At 40.9% G+C, this 18962-nt stretch overlaps 1 protein-coding gene across 1 annotated transcript in view; it reads left to right on the top strand.

Moving 5' to 3' along the window:
• The first annotated feature begins 4618 nt into the window (after positions 1-4618).
• The window catches only part of XRN2 (5'-3' exoribonuclease 2), a 95940-nt gene continuing 81596 nt past the window's right edge, over positions 4619-18962 (top strand). The window contains exon 1 of the mRNA XM_037811376.1: positions 4619-4795. Coding sequence (XP_037667304.1) covers positions 4721-4795 — 75 coding nt within the window. The 5' untranslated portion in view covers positions 4619-4720. The remainder of the gene's footprint in view (positions 4796-18962) is intronic.

Here is an 18962-nt window from a genome sequence, read left to right as displayed (position 1 = left end):
CATGTTCAAGTCCTAACCTCTGGTCCTGTGACTATTATTAGTTAAGGTGATATTAGATATTTGAAGGTATTATTAGTTAAAATGAGGCCAACCTGGGTTGGGCCCGAATCCGATAAGACTAGTGTCCTTATGAGGACAGCAAATTTGGACATGGACAGACAGACAGAGAGAGATGTCTTGGTCATGCCACAGAAGCAGAGGTTGAGTTATGCTGCCATAAATCAAAGAGCACCATGGATTGCCAACCACCCACTGGATTTTCCCTTTTAAAAGAGAGAGCATGGTACTGCTGCCACCAAGATTTCTTACCTCCAGAACTGAGAGACAATACATTTCTGCAGTTTTAAGCCACCCAGTTCTGTGGTTCTTTGTTACAGCAGCCCCAGGAAACAAAGAAGAGGAGTGTGTGGTATCGACAGTGCTATGTGTTCCCCAATCCTATTTCCTGTATTTCCCAGTCTCCTCTGCAGATGGGCTGAATCCATGGGATGCTATTAGACATGATGGAAGCCATCCCCACACCTGGCCCTTGAAACCAGCTGGTGCAGCCCTCTTGCCCTTTGGGTAGCAGCTGGGGAGGGCATGAGCCACAGGATGAAAGCAGCAGGGCCCCCAAGTCACCACATGGAGGACGGCCCTAGAGAGTAAGCTAAAGGCTTTCAGGGACTACTTGTTACTGCAGCAAAACTTAGCTGTATTCCAGAAGAGAGAATGTCCGCAGATGAAGTAGGAACTAATATAAGACACAACACCATGTGCAGGAGAGTTGGGGAGTGCTATGGAAGATGAGTGTCCACAGGAGCCCCTAGGACTCATGCTGGGTGAGGCTTTATGGAGAGGGGAACAGAGAAGCAGTAGAATTTGCATTTTCAGAAAGACAGTGGGGAGCCTAGCAGTGTAAATTCACCAGCTGGGAACAAGCAGGAAATATAATACAGAACTGGACTTGATATTAGAAAGTTAACACTAGATGGAAGCAGGAAAGACAAGACTCCACCAGATTAATAAATTGTCTGAAATCTTTAAAGTGGAACAAGTGAATAAGAGTGTGCAGCTTGTTCAAAGCAAACAGTGTGGAACCCAGCAGATAACCAGACAATGGCTGACACTTGCTGGGTGCTTGGCATATTTTGGGCTGTGCTCTGAGTATTATTATATCATTGAATCTTCGCAGAAACCCCACAAAGCCAATAATCCTTACAGATGAAGAAACTGAAGCTTAGAGAGGTTGAGGATCTTGCCCAAGACCCCAGGATTACACCCTGAATTTCTGTAGTTCTAAAACCACAAAGCTCCCTAACAGACCATCATTCATTTTAAATTTGAATTTAGTCTATTTCAGCAAATACCTCAACTGCAATGGAGGGGAGTGTCCTAAGCCAGAGAGAGGGGTGGGGCGAGGGGGAGAGGGAGAGGGAGAGGAAGAGAGAGAGAGAGGGAGAGAGAGAGAGAGAGGGAGGGAGAGAGAGGGGGAGAGAGAGAAAGAGAAAGAGAGAGAGAGAAGAGAGGGAGAGAGGGAGAGAGGGAGAGAGGGAAAGAGGGAGATGGAGGTGCAAGGGGGGAGAAAAAGAAAGAAGAAAGAGATAGGTGGTAGATGGTGGATGGGTGGGTGGACAGATGGATGGAGGGATGGAGGGTGTGCCAATTTGAATGTATTATGTCCCCTAAAATGCCATGTTCTAGGATGCAATCTTATGAGGGCAGACATATTAGTGTTGATTAGGTTGGAATTCTTTGATTGAGTGTTTCCATGGAGATGTGACTCAATCAGCTGGGGGCGAGATCTTTGATTGGATAATTCCCATGGATGTGTTACCCCACCCATTCAGGATGGGTCTTAACTGAATCACTGGAGTCCTATAAAAGCGTTCACAGACAGAAGAAGGTGCTGCAGTCAAGACAGACACTTTGAAGAAATGCACAGTAGCTGAGAGTGGAGCTAGAACACAACCTGGGAACAGCAGATGCTAGCCATATGCCTTCCCAGCTAACAGAGGTTTTCCAGATGCCATTGGCGTTCCTTCAGTGAAGGTATACTTGTGTTGATGCCTTCATTTGGACATTTTCATGGCTTTCAGACTGTGACTTTGTAACCAAATAAACCCCCTTTCTAAAAACCAATCCATTTCTGGTTTTTTGCAAAAAGGCAGCATTAGCAAACCAGAACAGAGGGATACATAGATTGATATGGCAAATGCAACAAAATGTTAAAAGTTGGTGAAACTGGGTATCTGAATGGGGGGGTCTGTTGGAGTTTTCTGTATGGGTTTTGTATTATTTTTGCAACTGTCCAATAAGTTTGAAATTATTTCAAAATAAAAAGTTTATTAAAAAGACAACACAGTCCCTGCCTCCAAGGATCTTTTAGTGTCTCCTTTCACATTGTATTTCCAACCAAATCTTAACATTATTTCAAGACTCAGTTCCATTCCTACTTCATCCTTATCCTTTCTGATGACTTCATTAGAATACAAGAATTCTCTCTTTTCTAAACATCTGTAGCAATTATTATCCATGAAGTTCATTTGAGATTTTAATCACACGCTGCAGTGTGAGACTTATTTATTGTTTGTCAAACTATGGCTTAATTATTTGATTGATATTTCCTTTTTTTTTTCCTTTGAGGTTATCTGTGTTCTTGCTCCTTGAGGTAAGCTCTTTGAGGGCAATAACTTATTTTGCATCTGGTTCCCAAGGTATGTAGCAAAGACTGTGCACAAATTGGATCTTAAATATGTATTTAGTGATTTGATTTGCAACCTAATTAAGAAGTGTTATGGTTTGGACACTTTCATGGCCTTATGACTGTAAATTTGTAACCAAATAAACCCCCTTTATAAAAACCAATCCATATCTGGTATTTTGCATAATGGCAGCATTAGCAAACTGGAACACAGGGCATCATGGAAGTAGATGACCAGAGAAGGGTGAAATTCTGCCCTCTCCCTGACTGTGCATGTGATCCGTAGGAGAAGGGAACTACAAAGAGAAAGTAAATTAGTTGTGCACTTCCCAAATTCAGATACTGGTGTATTTGTTCGGACTCTGTCCTTTGTAAGACATAGGAACTTAGCCCAGACCACAGCTTAAGTTGAAAGGAGAATTTTTTTCATGGAATCAAAGGACAGGTTTACCAATCTAACTGCTGTAAGAGAGAGATTTAGTTGGCCTTCAAAAATCACCTGAATCAGGGACTTACATCTGTTTCTCTCTCATTGCAGAGTGGCAACAAATCCCAGTTCTTATCTTTCAGCTTTCAACTATCTGGGAGCGGCTTTCTTACCTTCAACTTTGGTTCAAAGTTCAAAAATGCTGGACAAGGTCTCTCTGATGGCCTAACTGAGCCAGCTGCCACCCCTGCCCCAGTCCACTATGATGCATGTGCACATGTGTGTTCCTGCAAGAACACAGCACCTCCCAAGGGAACCAAATAATTGATAAGGAGGGCCAGTTTCCAGGAGAAACGTAACATAATACTCTGGAATAGTTTTGACTTAAGTAAAAGGTGGGATAACCACCTCTCTAATCTCCATACCAATAGTTTACAGAAAGTGACATCAGACCACCAAAGAAGGGGGTAATGAATATTGCTTGCCAAGTAGCACAGGGAAATACTTTCAGAGGCTTCTTGAGGTAAGCCGTTAGGATTGACTAGGATTTGTGAAGCCAAGAGGGGATTCCAGGTGGAAACTTCCAGGCTTAAGCAAATGGACATAAATACCTCCTTTTTCCCACCTCTCCTTATATGTGCTGAGCAAAGTACATTTGAAGCCACCAGAAAACAAAGGATAAAAGTATCCTGTCAGTGCAAAGACAGTAGATTAAATTACCTTTACATGGAGTGAAACACAAGCTGCGTGAACAAGGAAGTGACTTAACCCCTCTAGAATTTGGCTTTGTCATGTTACACGAAGGTAACAGTATCCTCAGAAGGTTCAAGTGACGATTGAGATTTATAATCCCTTACCATACCGTAAGTGCTCAATAAATGCTGGAGAGTGCTATTAGCAATTATTTTATAACCACAAGTGTAGCTGGAAGGTAGTACTGAATGCTAAGATTTCAATTTGTAACTATTAAAAATGAGTTACTCATGCAAACCAGCCATCATTATTGTAAAATCCTTAAAAATGCTCCCTTGGATAGGAGGGTAGATAATGTGGCACGTAAACAAGAAGAACCAGGAAGTAGAGACAACAACGACTGAGTTGGATGTTTTCATTCTACTCTGGAGTGAGATGGATGAGAAGGAAGGAGAGTGAAATAAGATAGGTTCTTCCAAGGAGGAGGTGACTAAACAGGCAAGGAGTTGATCACCGGGGGCCTGCAGAGCGCGGGGATTCCACTCCAAGAGAGCCCGAGCATTCGGGATGGGAGGTCCCGAGGAATCCCGTGTCTCAGACCCCTAGGCCTCCCGGACTGGACCACAGAGAGCGAGCGCGCCCAGCGAGGACCGCCGCCCTAGCTCTCGCTATCCAGCCGGCCGGGACCCCGCCACCAACAGCCCGGCAGGGAGCCGGAGTTCCTTCACCCAACCACGACACCTCCCTACCAGCCGCACCCCTTTCCCGGCTTCCCCGGCGGCGGCGCCGTGACATCACTTCCGGCCGCCGGCGAGCACGTGGGAGGAAGCGCGGGTGCCCGCGGCTGCCGCTGCTGCCTGTCTCTCTGGTTACGTTCGTCCGCGGGCCGGGCCGCCGCCTCCAGCTGACCTACCGCTATGGGAGTCCCAGCCTTCTTCCGCTGGCTCAGTCGCAAGTACCCGTCTATCATTGTCAACTGCGTGGAGGAGAAGGTGAGGAGGCGCCGGGCGGACGCCACCCTGGAGCAGGGGCCCCAGCGCGCCGAGGCCCCGGCCCTCGAGTCTCGGCGTCCCCCGCCTGCCTCTGGGGCGCCCCTTTGGCTCCGCGGGGAGCCGCGATCCGACGCGTGGTGGAGCGCCGGCACTCGCAATAGGGTCCCGGGAGGGCCGGGCGCGCGAGTTGAGAGCACAGCGGGGTCAGCAAGGCTTCCTCCCCTCCCGGCTTTTTCTCGGGACCGGAAGGCCCGCCCACGGCTTTGTTTCCTCCCGGGATCGCGCAGTTTGGGTTTGGGAAGAGGCTTCTAGGATGTGAAGCCACGCCTCCCGGTCCGCTGAGTGAGCGGGTTAGGGATGCGCTGATGTTGATGCCAGCCTTTAACAATCTTCTAAAGTGATCGCTGGCGGCGAGCTTTTTGTTGTTGACTATCCATGCCTGAAGGTTTTCTCCCAGTGCGAGAGGCCGTTTGTTGCTCTTGTTGTACCATTATTTGGAATTTCTGGATTGGGAAGATACTGGGGCAAATCATGTTCTCCCTTCTCTTCGTTTTTGAAGGAAGTATTTGTCCTTCAGTGTGAACTGATTTTGTCTAGTTGGTAAGGTCTTGATTTTTACTTTCTTACCTCTTACCTGAGGGGGAACCAAAGGCTTGTTTTGGTGACATTCCCAGTATTTCTTGTGGAACTGCCAAACTAAATGTTTACTTTCTTTAACTTTTTTTTAACGTCCACCAAATTTTATTAAACTTTACTTGCAACTTGCACTTAAAATAAAAAGCAGCAGTTCCTTGCTCCCTTTCCCATTCTACTCCCAGTTCTACTCTCCAGAGAAAACCACTTTTTTTCTGCAATTTTCTTGAGATATAGTCATATACCATATAGTTATCAAAAGTGTACAATCGGTTGTTCACAGTATCATCATATAGTTGTGCATTCATCACCAAAATCAATTTTTATTAAAATACCTTTATAACTTTTCTTTTTTCTTTTATAAATTAACTTTATATATCAAATTAAAAAAAAAAAAAACGTTTCCAAAGGAAACAAAACAAAGCAATGGGAAAAACAAATATCCTGAAATAACTTCGTTTCTTCCGATATGCTCCTACCACACCCAAAACATCCCTTCTCCTCCCACCCTCCCTATTAGTCATTTACTTTTTGTTCCCGTTTTTCTACTCATCTATCCATACACTGGGTAAAGGGAGCATGAGCCACAGGTTTTCACAGTCATGCAGTCACACCGTGTAAGATTTATAGTTAAACAGTCATCTCCAAGAACCAAGGCTACTGGATTGCAATTCAGTAGTTTAAGGTATTTACTTATAGCTATTCTAATACACTAAAAACTAACAAGGGAGATCTATATAATGCAAAAGAATAACGTCCAGAATGACTTCTTGACTCCATTTGAAATGTCTCAGCCATTGAAGCTTTATTTTGTTTCATTTCTCTACCCCCTTTTGGTCAAGAAGGCTTTCTCAGTCTCATGATGCTGGATCCAGAATCATCCCCAGGACTCATGTCCCACGTTGCCAGGGAGGTTTACACCTCTGGGAGTCATGTCCCTCCAGCAAGTCCACCTGCTGAGTTGGCTTCGAGAGAGAGGCCACACGTGAGCAACAAAAGAGGTTCTCTGGGGGTGACTCTTAGGCACAATTATAAGTAGGCTTATCCTTTCTTTGGGGTAACAGGCTTCATAAGGGCAAGCCCCGAGATAGAGGGCTCAGACTACTAAATTGGTAGTCCCCATGCTTGTGAGAATTTAAGGAATTCCCCAGTTGGGTAAGTTTAATATTGCCACATTTTTTCCCAATCCCTCAAGAAGGGCTTTTCAGATGCTTTTTTATTCTCCGCCTGAGTTACTCTGGGATGTAATGGGGCTTCACACTAACCTGTGCAAACAAACCAGATCTCACTCCCTATTCAGGGTTCCATGTAATTATGGTGTTTGTATAAACTGACTATACAAGTTAAATTATATAATGTGCTACAGAAAATATTGATTTTCCTCCAAATTCACATCTGTTCCTTTGGTTTCACACAGAAGTTGAAGTTTTAAAACACAGTCACTATCGTCCTTTACTGTTTAGTCTGATTTACCTAGTCCTAACTAAGTCCATTTTATTCATATCTCTAATTGAAGAGTGATCTCTTCCTCAGCTTCTTTAATATTTGCTGTATGGGGTAATGCTGGTATAGCTGCCAGTTGGCTCTGAGTTTCAGGTGTCACATAGATACCGGAAGTTCCAGGGATTGACCAGGCTATACACAAAGAACTCAGCATCTCAGAATTTAGAAATAACTGTTGAAAGTCAGGAATAGATGTAACTGCTATAAGATCTTACAGTCTAGGAACCATTGCAGTAAGCCTTCCCCTGATAATCTGTGCTCTCAGATTCAATTTTCAGAGTTTGCACATTATAGTTAGTCCATATTAGTGAGGTGTGATAGTGTATGTTTTTCATTTCTGGCTTATTTCACTCAACGTACTGTCCTCAGGATTCATTTACCTAGTGGCATACCTCACAACTTCATTCCTTCTTGCAGCTGCTCAATATTCCATTGTATGTATACGCCACAGTTCACCACCTCCATCCATTGCTAATCATGAATACTGCTGCCATAAACACCAGTGTGCAAATGTCCATTCGTGTCCCTGTTCTCAGTTCTTCCATGTATATACCCAAAAATGGGGTTGCAGGACCATATGGCAACCCCATACTTAGCTTCCTGTGGAAGCTATTTCCTCACCAACAGTGATTAGGTACATCCCTTGCTCCATATTTTCTCCAGCATTTGTATCCTTATGTTTATTTTTTAAACATTCCATCCTAAGTAAACAATCAGTGGTTCCTGGTATAATCATATAGTTATGCATTCACCACCACAATCTATATGAGGACATTTCCATTTCTTCCACAAAGAAAGAGGAAGAGGAGACAAAAGAAAAAAAATTGATGAATAAAAAATAAAAGAAAAAAAGTAAAATACAATAAAAAGTTCAGACAACAGCACCACCAAGAATCCCATACCCCTGCCTTATAGCCCCGTCTTATAGATGTTTAGCTTTGGTATATTGCCTTTATTATACTAGTAGAGGCATATTACAGTGTTACTGTAGACTCTAGTTTGCCTTGATTGTATTTTTTTCCCCAATAGTATCTCACTGTCAGCACCTTGCAAGGTTGACATTCACTTGTTCTCCCTCAAGCAAAAACTTTCCTGTATTTCTACGTTTAACCACCATCATTGATCACTTTAGTTTTTGCTAAGTTATTCAGTCCCAGTTTTATCTTCTATCTTTCCTTATGGTGTCATGCATGTCCCTAGCCTTCCTCTTTCAACTATATTCACACTCAGCTTTGTTCATTATACTTGTAATATTGTGCTACCATCAGGTAATATTGTGCTATCCATTTCTGGATCCTTAACAATCAATTCTGTTGAACATTCTATACTCCTTTAACATCAAATGCCCCATCTCTGCCCTCTTTTTATCTCCTGATAATCTGTGTTCTCAACTTTAACTCTCAGAGTTTCCTCATTAATGTTAGTTCATATTAGTGAGACCATACGGTATTTGTCCTTTTGTTTCTGGCTAGTTTTGCTCAACATAACGCAGAGAACCACTTTTAATTGTCTTGGTTCTATCTCTGAATTTTCATGCTTAGGCTTGGTCTGGTGGTTTTAGACCTTTCTGTTGAATTCTAGATATTATGGGAGAGTATTCAGTCACTTACTCAGCCCTCACCCCCATTATTCTCCTGATACAGTAAGTCACTATCTTCATTTTTTCTGTTGGTAAAGTTTATAACTTTTAAATAATATGCCTTTACTTCCATCACCTGTATAAAGTATCCTGACATCTTACTTCCTAAGGTTTGGTATTAGCTTTTCTACCCCAGCTGCCTTTACTTTCCACCCCAAGCTTGTCATCTGTACTTTTGTATTGTTGGCATTCGTAATCACGTTTTCAGGGCTTTGGCTATACAGGTTTGTTTTAAAAGCTGAAAAATCAAGTGGTTTTGTTGGTGGTTGTCAGTGTGCAGATTCAGTTGCCAACTGTGATTGTTTCTTTTCTTGTGCTGCTTTCTTTTTTTTTTCCTGGTATTGCCATTCTTTTTTCCCCTTTTTAGATGTTTTGATCCCCCTTCCCCCAACTCTCCATCGCTCCATGTACTTTATCAAGGCCTCCCCTTTGGAGACTCCTCCTTTATTTCTGTTCTAGTCACCCCTGGCCCTTCTGTAGGCTTGCTGCAAAACTTTTACCTGAGAATTTTTTATTCCTTTTTTCAGTGGGAAAGACTGTTTTCTGAATCATCATCTTTCATGGCTTAAAATTTTCTTTGATTTTTATTCTCAATTGAATTCTTAAGAATTTAGTTTTCTGTGTCATTGCAGGCACCAAAATGTTTCCATTCAACCCTTGTACACATGAATGATCATTAGCTAGGCTTAAAATTCGTGTTTGAATTCTTCTCTTTATCTGGATATCTTGATACTGATTGTCCTAGATTGATTTGTTGCTCTCTTCGCTCTATTTTCCCTGTTTTGCAGCTTGATTGAGGTATAATTAATCTACAATAAACTGCACAAATTTGAAGTGTTTAATATGCTCTTAAATATTTAAAATGTTTTGGCATCTGTAAACATCCATAAAATCATTGTCACAGTCAATAAACATTATACCTAAAACATTCCTTCTGTCCCTCCCTACCGCCATCCTTAGTCAACCACTGATGTGCTTTCTGATCCTATGGATTACTTCTCATTGTCTAGAATTTCATGTAAATGAAATTGTACAGCATATACTTTTTTTAACTTGGCTACTTTCACACAACTTAATTATTTTGAATTGGGATGTATGTTGTTGCATGTACCAGTAGTTCACTTTTTATTTTTGAATAGGATTCTATGGTCTGGATATGGTACATTTTGTTCATCCATTCTCCTGATTGATGGGTGTTTGGATTGTTTTTGGTTTTGGCTATTACAAAAAAGCTTTTGGGAAATTTGAGTACAAGTGTTTGTGTGGATACCTGCTTTCATTTCTTTAGGGACAATACCTAGGAGTAAAATGGTTGTATTGTATGGTAAGTGTGTGATTACTTAAAAAAGTAAAACAATTTTGGACTGTTTTTCCAGAGTGGTCAGGTCATTTTCTCTTCCTTCCAGCAGTGTACAAGTTCCAGTTGCTCCATTTCATCACCAGTGGGTTTGGTTTTGTTAGTCTTTTTAGTTGGAACAATTCTAGTGCAGTGTTATCTCATTGTAGTTTAGGTTTGATTTTCTCTAAAGATAGGTGATATTGACCATCTTTTTAGTGCTTACTTCCATATATCTTCTTTGTTGAAGTGTTTGTTCAGATTTTTTGCCTGTTTTTAAACTTTGGTTTTGTCTTACTGAGTTGTAGAGATTTTTTTATATATTCTAAATAGAAGTCCTTAGTTGGATATATCTTTTGCAAATATTTTCTCTTAATCTGTGGCTTCACTTTTTAATTCCTTAAGTATGTTGAAGAGCAAGTTTGATTTTTTTTTAATGTGTTTTTGCTTTTTGTGTTGTATTTATGAAATTTTTGCCAAAGCCAGAGTCACTAAGATTTTCTCCTTTGTTTTCTTCTGGATGTTTTATAGCTTTAATTCCTCCTGTGGTTTCTGTTTTAGTCTTTCAGTGTAGCACTTTGCATTTATTTTTAAATGTCAACCCCACCTTGCTTTCCTGGGATAAACTCTACTTGGTATACATTGTTGGATTCAATTTGCTAAAGTTTTCTTGAGAATTTTTGCATCTGTGTATCTCAGAGAGATATTTGTTTTTAGTTTTCTTAAAATGTGTTTGCATAACTTCAGTATCAGGGCAGTGTTGAATCATAGAATGAATATACCCTCCTTTTCAGTTTCTGAAAGAATTTGAGTAGAATTAGTATTATTTCTTCCTTAAATGTTTGGTAGAATTCGCCAATGAAGGCTTCTTGATCTGGAATTTTCTTTGTGGGATGATTTTTAGCCACATTTTAATTTTCTTCAGTAGAAAATTCAGGTTCTCTCTCTTTTTTTTAAAATGCAGTTCCATTGAGTTACACCCACACACCACACAATCAGTGGCTCACGGCATCACCACATGGTTGTGCATCCATCGCCACAATCAACCTCTGAATGCTTTCACCACTTCTATTTCTTTTTTGTGTGTGTGTGTTTTTAATTCAGTGTTATTGTGATATATTCACATGCCATACAATCATCCACAGTGTACAGTTGTTCTATTTCCTTTTAAATGAGTTTTTGTCATTTCTGTCAAAGATTTTGTGTGTTTCATCTAGATAGTTTAATTTGTTGGCATAAAGTTGTTCATAGTATTTCCTTATTATCCTTTTAATAACTTTAGAATCTATAGTGATGTCATCTCTCTCATTCCTGATACTGGTAATTTTGTGTTTTCTCTGTTTTTATTTAATCTTGATCAGTCTGGCTAGACTGATCTCAAAAACTAGCTTTTAGTTTTATTGATATTTCTCTCTTGTCTTTCTGTTTTCTGTTTCATTGATTTCTGCTCTTCTTTTTATTATTTTCTTTCTTATGCTCACTTGGGGTTTAATTTGCTTTTCTTTAAGGTTATTGGTTTGAGACATTCCTGTTTTTTCCAATAGAGGCATTGAGTGCTATAAATTTCCCTCTAGGTACTGCTTAAGATGCATCCCACAGATTTTTTTTAATTCAGTTTTATTGAGATATATTCACATATCATATAATCATCCATGGTGTACAATCAGCTGTTCATAGTACCATCACATAGTTGTGCATTCATCACCTCAATCTATTTTTTGAACATTTTCCTTATACCAGGAAAAGTAAAAATAAGAATAAAAAATAAAAGTAAATAACAACACCCAAATCATCCCCCACCACCCTATTTTCATTTAGTTTTTGTCTCCATTTTTCTACTCATCCATCCATACTCTGGATACAGGGAGTGTGATTCGCAAGACTTTCACAGTCACACTGTCACCCCTTGTAAGCTACATTGTTATACAATCGTCTCCAAGAGTCAAGGCCACTGGGTTGCAATTTGACAGTTTCAGGTATTTACTTCTAGCTATTCCAATACATTAAAACCTAAAAAATGTTATCTACATAGTGTGTAAGAGTGCCCACCAGAGTGACCTCTCGACTGCTTTTGGAATCTCTCAGCCACTGAAACTATTTTGTTTCATTTTGCATCCCCCTTTTGGTCAAGAAGATGTTCTCAATTCCACTATGTCGGGTCCAAATTCATCCTTGAGAGTCATAGCCTGCATTGCCAGGGAGATTTACACCCCTGGGAGTCGGGTCTGCATCCCACAGATTTTGACGTGTTGTATTTTCATTTTCTTTCTATTCAAAATACTTTCTAATTTTCCTTTTGGTTCCTTCTTTGGCCCGTTGATTATTTAGAAGATTTGCTATTTCATTTTCACATATTTGGGAGGGATTTTCCAGATCTTTTTCTGTTATTATTTCTAATTTAATTGCCCTGGTATAAGGGAATATATTTTGCATAACTTGGAACCTTTTAAATTCATTGAGACTTGTTTATGGCCCAGAGAATGGTCTTTCTTAGTAAATGTTTCTAGTAGACTTGAAAAGGATTCATGTTCTGTTGTTTCTGGGTGCAGTGTTCTATAAATGTCATCATATTGGTTGAAGGGATACAGAAGACTTGATATTAGTGGTTTCTGGCTTACATTTGAGGAGCCAGAAAACTTTATAAACTTGGCTGGAACAGTAGATTGGTGTGGAATTCGTTTTACTTGTGTACTTCAAAATCTGTGGAGTGTATTTTTGTACGGACATCACTATTTGTATATTTGTATTATCTCTACTTTTTAAAATATCTTCTTTATCTTGATGTTTTGGCATCGTGTGCACAAATAGGATATTTCCCCAACTGCCTTTTTAGGTTACATAAATGCTCTCCTGTTTTCCAGGAGATGAAGGAGGAGTGGGCTTCCTGCTGGCTGAGTTCCTTTGACTCCTGGCCTTCTGTTCAGGGGTGCTCCCTGTCCTCTGGGGAATTGCCAGTTAGCCAGGGTCCTACGCTTTCTGGAAATGCCTGTTGCAAGTTGCCTGGCCCAAGTGGGGCCCGAGGAGGGCACTGAGGGAAGAGGAGAGTGCCGAGTTGACACCTCCCTGGCTGAACCCGCTCCTGGGCTGATGGATCATCTGTGGCCTCTCCCTTGAGTCCCCAGTCTGGGCCTGCAGCCCTCTTGTGTTCTCCCAGCTTCAACAGCAGTGTTCATCTCCATGCTTTAGGCTCTGGGCTCCATCTTCCGTCAGATCCACCCCTTTTCCACAATTCAGGCATCCTTCATGATTTCTCAGCCACAGAGAGCGTACTTCCGCAGGTTTTCCAGCACAGTTAGGCAGTTGTGGGTTTTTGTTCATTAGGGTTTCTTTGTGTGTGTGTGTGTGTGTGTGTGTGTGTGTGTGTGTGGTTTCAGGATAGGAAGGGGAGATTGCAGTGTGTGCTCAGTCGGTTATATTGAGAATCAGAAAGATAATGAGAAGTTATTTGAAATAAATTGGTTTTAAGGTTCAGAGTGATTCTTGTTTTAGCTACCCTCTCTCTCTCTAACCCAACAGGCACTGTATTTGGCAAGGCTCTTGAGAAGTGAGGTGTAGTTCCTTTGTTGAGCAAAATCTTCTCTTCAAGAATTCTAGATGAACACATCTGCAGTACTTCTGAGAGGAAAATATGTTCAGTTTTTGTACTGGGAATGTCTAGAATTCGTTTCTCAAAATTACAACCTACCTTTCCCCCCCTGACACATACTATCTTCCCCCCCAACTTTTTTTTTTTTAAATACTTTTCAAACTTACAGGGCAGTTACAAAAGTAATACAAACCCCATACAGAGAACTCCAGTATACCCCTATCCCTCCAGATACCTAGATCCATCAATTTTAACTTTTTGCTACATTTGCCATATCATTCTATCTATCTATCCATTTGTCTATCTGTGTGTCTATCAGTCCATCCATTTTCTGAACTCTTGGGTATAGGTTGTATATACATCATGCTCCTTGAACACTTAATACTGAACACTAAAACATTTCCTAAGAACAAAGATATTCACTTAGGTAGCCACCTTAAGTGTAGTTACCAAGTTCAAGAAATTTAACTGATAGAAAGCTTATAGTCAATATTACACTTTTTTTGTATGTCCCAGTGTGCTGGTTTGAATATATTATATCCCCCCAAATGCCATTATCTTTGATGTAATCTTGTGTGGGCAGACATATTAGTGTTGATTAGATTGTAAATCTTTGAGTGTTTCTTTGGAGATGTGCCCCACCCAGCTGTGAGTGATGACTCTGGATAGCTTCCATGGAGGTGTGGCCCTGTCCATTCAGCGTGGGCCTTGATTAGTTTACTGGAGCACTATAGAAGCTCAGACAGAAGGAGCGAGCTTGCTACAGCCAAGAGGGACACTTTGAAGAATGCACAGAAGCTGAGAGAGTAACTGCAGGTGAGAGACAGTTTGAAGACGGCCGTTGAAAGTAAACTCTTGCTCCAGAGAAGCTAAGAGAGGACAAACACCCCCAGAGCAACTGAGAGTGACATTTTTGAGGAACTGCAGCCTAGAGAGGAACATCCTGGGAGAAAGCCATTCTGAAACCAGAACTTGGGAGCAGACGCCAGCGACATGCCTTCCCAGCTAACAGAGGTTTTCCAGTCACCATTGGCCATCCTCCAGTGTAGGTACCTGATTGCTGTTGTGTTACCTTGGACACTTGATGGCCTTAAGACTGTAACTGTGTAACCAAATAAACCCCCTTTCACAAAAGCCAATCCATCTCTGGTGTTTTGCATTCTGCAGCATTAGCAAACTAGGACACCCAGTAATGTCCCTTTGAGCTTTTTCTCCTCTTTTGCTGTATCGCATCCAGAATGGTGTATTGTATTTAAATATTGTTGTCTCTTTAGTTGCTCATTCTTTTGTTTTCTTTGTTAAATTGTGGGAACATATACACAATGTAAACTTTCCCATCTGAACCACTCTAAGCATATCATTCAAGGAATTAATCACATTAACAATATTGAGGTACCCTCACCACCTTCCATTACTAAAGCTTTTTCATCTTCCCAAACAGCAACCCTACACCCATTATATATTAACTTCCCTTTTCCCTGTCTCCCTCCTCTTGCAACCTGTGCTTGAATTTCTATCTCTGTGAGCTTGCATATTCTCCAATATTTTCTTTATTGTTACTATGGGGCTTAAATTTAACATTCTAAACTGTAACAGTCTTGTTTGCTTTGATACCAACTTAACTTCAGTAGTGTACGCAAACTATATTCCTATATCTTTCCAACCCCCATCTTCATGTAGTTCTTGTCACAAATTACATGGATATACACATGTATATGACTCCCAAACCACTGATGTATCATTACATTTTGTGCTTTTGCCTTTGAGATCCTATAGGAAGTAAAGGAGAGTTACAACTGAAAAATACAGTACTACTGACATTTCTATTTATCTATGTCATTACTTTCACTGGAGATTTTTAATTCTTTATGTGGCTTCCATCTATTGTCTATTGTTCTTTGCTTTCAACCTGCAGAAATTTGATTAGCATCTCAGTTAGAGCTGGTTTAGTGGTGATTAAGTCCCTTAGTTTTTTTTTTTATTTATTTGGGAATGTCTTAATCTCTCCCTCTTTTTTTTTTTTTTTTCCCCTCCCATATACCACTTTATTATTAACTCCTTGTTCTAATTCATGAAAGAACTTTTGTATCGTGGTACTGTGAATCACAGTCATCGCTCACACAAGATTCATTGTGTTATACATTCCCATGTTTTCACCTCTAAGCTTTCCTTCTGGTGACATATGTAACTCTAAACTATCCCTTTCAGTCACATTCACTCACAGTTCAGCACTGTTAATTATACTCACAGTAACGTGCCACCATCACCTCTATCCGTTTCCAGACGTTTAAGTTCAAGCTGAACATTCTGGACATATTAAGCAACTGCTCTCCATTCTCTAGCCTCATTCTCCCTCATTTTTGAAAGACAGTTTTGCTAGATATAGAAGTCTTAGGTGGCAGTTTTTGGCCTTCAGCACTTTAGATCTGTTATCCCACTGCTTTCTTGCCTCCATGGTTCCCGATGAGAAATTCGCACTTAATCTTAATGAGTGGGACTCCCTTGTATGTGATACGTTGCTTCGCTCTTAAGGCTTTCAGGATTCTGTCTTTGTCTTTGGCATTGGTCAGTTTGATTATACTTTGTCTTAGCTTGGGTCTATTTGGGTTTATCCTGTTTGGAGTTCGTTGAGTGTCTTGTATGTGTATATTCATGTATTGTTAAATTTGGGAAGTTTACAGCCATTATTTCTTTGAATGTTCTCTCTGCTCCTTTCTCTGTTTTTTTTTTCCTTCTGGGGCTCCTACATGTAAATATCAGTACGCTTGATGATTTCCCACAGGCTCCTCGGGGTCTGTTGACTTTTCTTTATTCTTTCTTCTTTCTCTAAGTCTGTCTGGTTCATCCCAGGTCTGGTCCTCCTCACTGATCATTTCTAATGCTTTATTCTTCTTTACCTGGGCCATTGTTTCCTGTTTTGATATTTGTTGAAACTCGGCCATTTTGAAATTCCACCTCAGAGTGGAAATTCCACTCTAGAAGTGTCTGTTCCTTAAGCTTGTATCCAGCTAGTCTTATGACAGAACTTTCCTTAACTGCCAGGAGCTAGCAAAAAAAAAGGAAAACAAAACAAAACACGTTTCCCAATCTGCAGATTGACCTGTGGGAGTGCTCTCCTTCAGGGTTTATCCGTACAGTGAGTTTGGAGAAGAGCTCCAGGTCACGGCCTCCCTGATCCTTTCTACCTGTGTCTCTTGTCTTGAGCATATGGTGGCCCTAGGAATTCCCCCATTTACACAGTTTCAAATGTCCCGTTTTCCCTAGGAAACAGTTTCCCACCATCCTGGGCACTGCACTGTATGTCCTACAGCCAGCAATCCCCAAGGCAGCATGATTTGCTTCTCTCCCATAGTGTTCTGTAGGAGAGCTCAGTGTGCCTCCTTTATGCAGGACAAGTTCTGGGAGGCTAGTCCTTCAAGCCGTCACCAGACAGATTGATCAGAAATACATGTTCCCAGGTGTGCAAGAGAGTTACTTTGCAGATCCCAGGGATCTGCACTGGGAGTGTGGATTGGCTCCCCACCAAGTTGGTGAGAGGCCAATCGGGTCCACAAGATCCTACTGCTTTAAGTAGACTTTTTTTTTTTTTTTTTGACTCAGTTTGTGTCCTGTTGCTGAAATCCTTCAACTGTTTTCTGGAGCTTTGAGAAAAATGTTTCTTGCACTTCTTGCTGGTTGTTCAGATCTTCTCTGGGGTAATGGAGCCCTGAAATGTCTCTTTGCCATCTTGAATGGGGGCAGTCATGCTATCCTTTTCTGCATACTAAAAGTCAGAATCTTCGTTCAACTACATTTAGCATTCATTGAAGAGCTGCACCTTTTATTGGAGGAAAGCAACACTCATTCATTTATATATTGTTTATGGCCACTTTCTTATGGCCCACAAGTCAACAATATTTACAGTCTGGCTCCAGGAGGCACAAAGAAAGTCAGTTAGATTCTCCTGAGTGTGGGGGCTGCTTGGTAAATGTAGACTTTGGGTTGTAGAGGTGACAGAGAGGCCGAGCCTCCTGCTTTCATAGAGTTTGCTCTCATTTTTATTTGAGGGTGGGTTATCAAATTTATTCTTAAATAGACCCCCAAGAATTGACCCTCCTGCTCTCCTTGCCACTTATCCCACTTACTGCTTCTGATCAAGCTCCTCCTCCTCGATTTACAGCGTGAATATACAGAACACAGTCTAGCAGCTTCTTCCTTGTCATTCTGTCCTTAAAGTCCTTTTGATAGACAAGAGGTCATTCTGGAGGTTACTCTTATGCAAGCAGTCAAATATTGTTGATTGCCACAGCGCCAAGCCCTAACCAACAGGATTCCTGAAAACCCTAAAGAATACCCTGGGCTCTAAGACTCTGCAAATGTGTTACTTAGTAAGTTTTTTTTTTTTTTTTTTTTTTTTCCCCAGAAACGTAAGGCCTCCAGGTTGTTCCTATGCCAGATAAGCCCTGAAACCCAGAGGTACCAGTCTCTCCAAAAACATCCAGTTTCATTCCTTTCTCCCATAAGGCCAACACCCGTTTCCAGCTCAAAGAACCTAAAATAGTCATTGCTCACATATCCCTGAAGATTGAGAGAATGATCAAATGAGAGGAGGGAGTGTAACTCAGAAATTAGGATTTGACAGACGATTAGGGCTACTGAATCGTTATTGTAATGATTATGTTCATGTGTCAACTTGGCCAGGTGATAGTACTCAGCTGTCTGAAGCAAGCACTGGCCTAACAGTTGCTGCAGGGAGGTTTGTGCTTGGTTTATTAGATCATCAGTCATTTGTCTTCAGTTGTGACTGATGACTCACCGAAGGGCGTCTTCCACAATGAGAAGATGCAATTGGCTGGATTTAATCCAATTAATTAGTTGAAGACTTACAAGTGAGACCGATAGAGGACCTTCACTACTTCTTCGGCTGCCCAGCAAAGCGTTTCCTGAGGAGTTCGTCGAAGTTGCCAGTTCGTTTCCTGAGGAGTTCATCGAACACGTTCGTCAAGGATCCCAGTTCATTTCCTGAGGAATTCATCAAAGTTGCCGGTTCGTTTCCTGAGGAGTTCATCGCACATCTTCCTTGGAGTTGACAGTTTGCTGACTGCCCTACAGAATTTGGACTTGCATACCCACAGCTGCATGAGTCACTTCTATAAATTTTGTAGTCGTAGATATCTCTCGTTGATTCTGTTTCCCTAGAGAACCCTAACTAATACAATTATATAGATATTTCTTTTTAGTTTCTAGCTCATCAGAATAGCCAAAAGGAAATACCTGAACTGTAATCCAGCAAACTTGATCTTTGTTAATGATTTTATAACTATATAGCTTATATCATGTGATTATAAAAACCTTGTGACTGACACTCCCTTTATCCAGTGTGTGAGTATGTATTAGTTAGGGTTCTCTAGAGAAACAGAATCAACAAGAGATATCTGTAAACATGAGAATTTATAAAAGTGTCTCATTTAACTGTGGTATGCACGATTTC

This window comes from Choloepus didactylus, chromosome 19 (genome assembly GCF_015220235.1).
Source record: "Choloepus didactylus isolate mChoDid1 chromosome 19, mChoDid1.pri, whole genome shotgun sequence".
Lineage (NCBI taxonomy): Eukaryota > Metazoa > Chordata > Mammalia > Pilosa > Megalonychidae > Choloepus > Choloepus didactylus.
The sequence above is the reverse complement of the archived record's forward strand: the minus strand, read 5'-3'. Positions and strand labels throughout refer to the sequence as shown.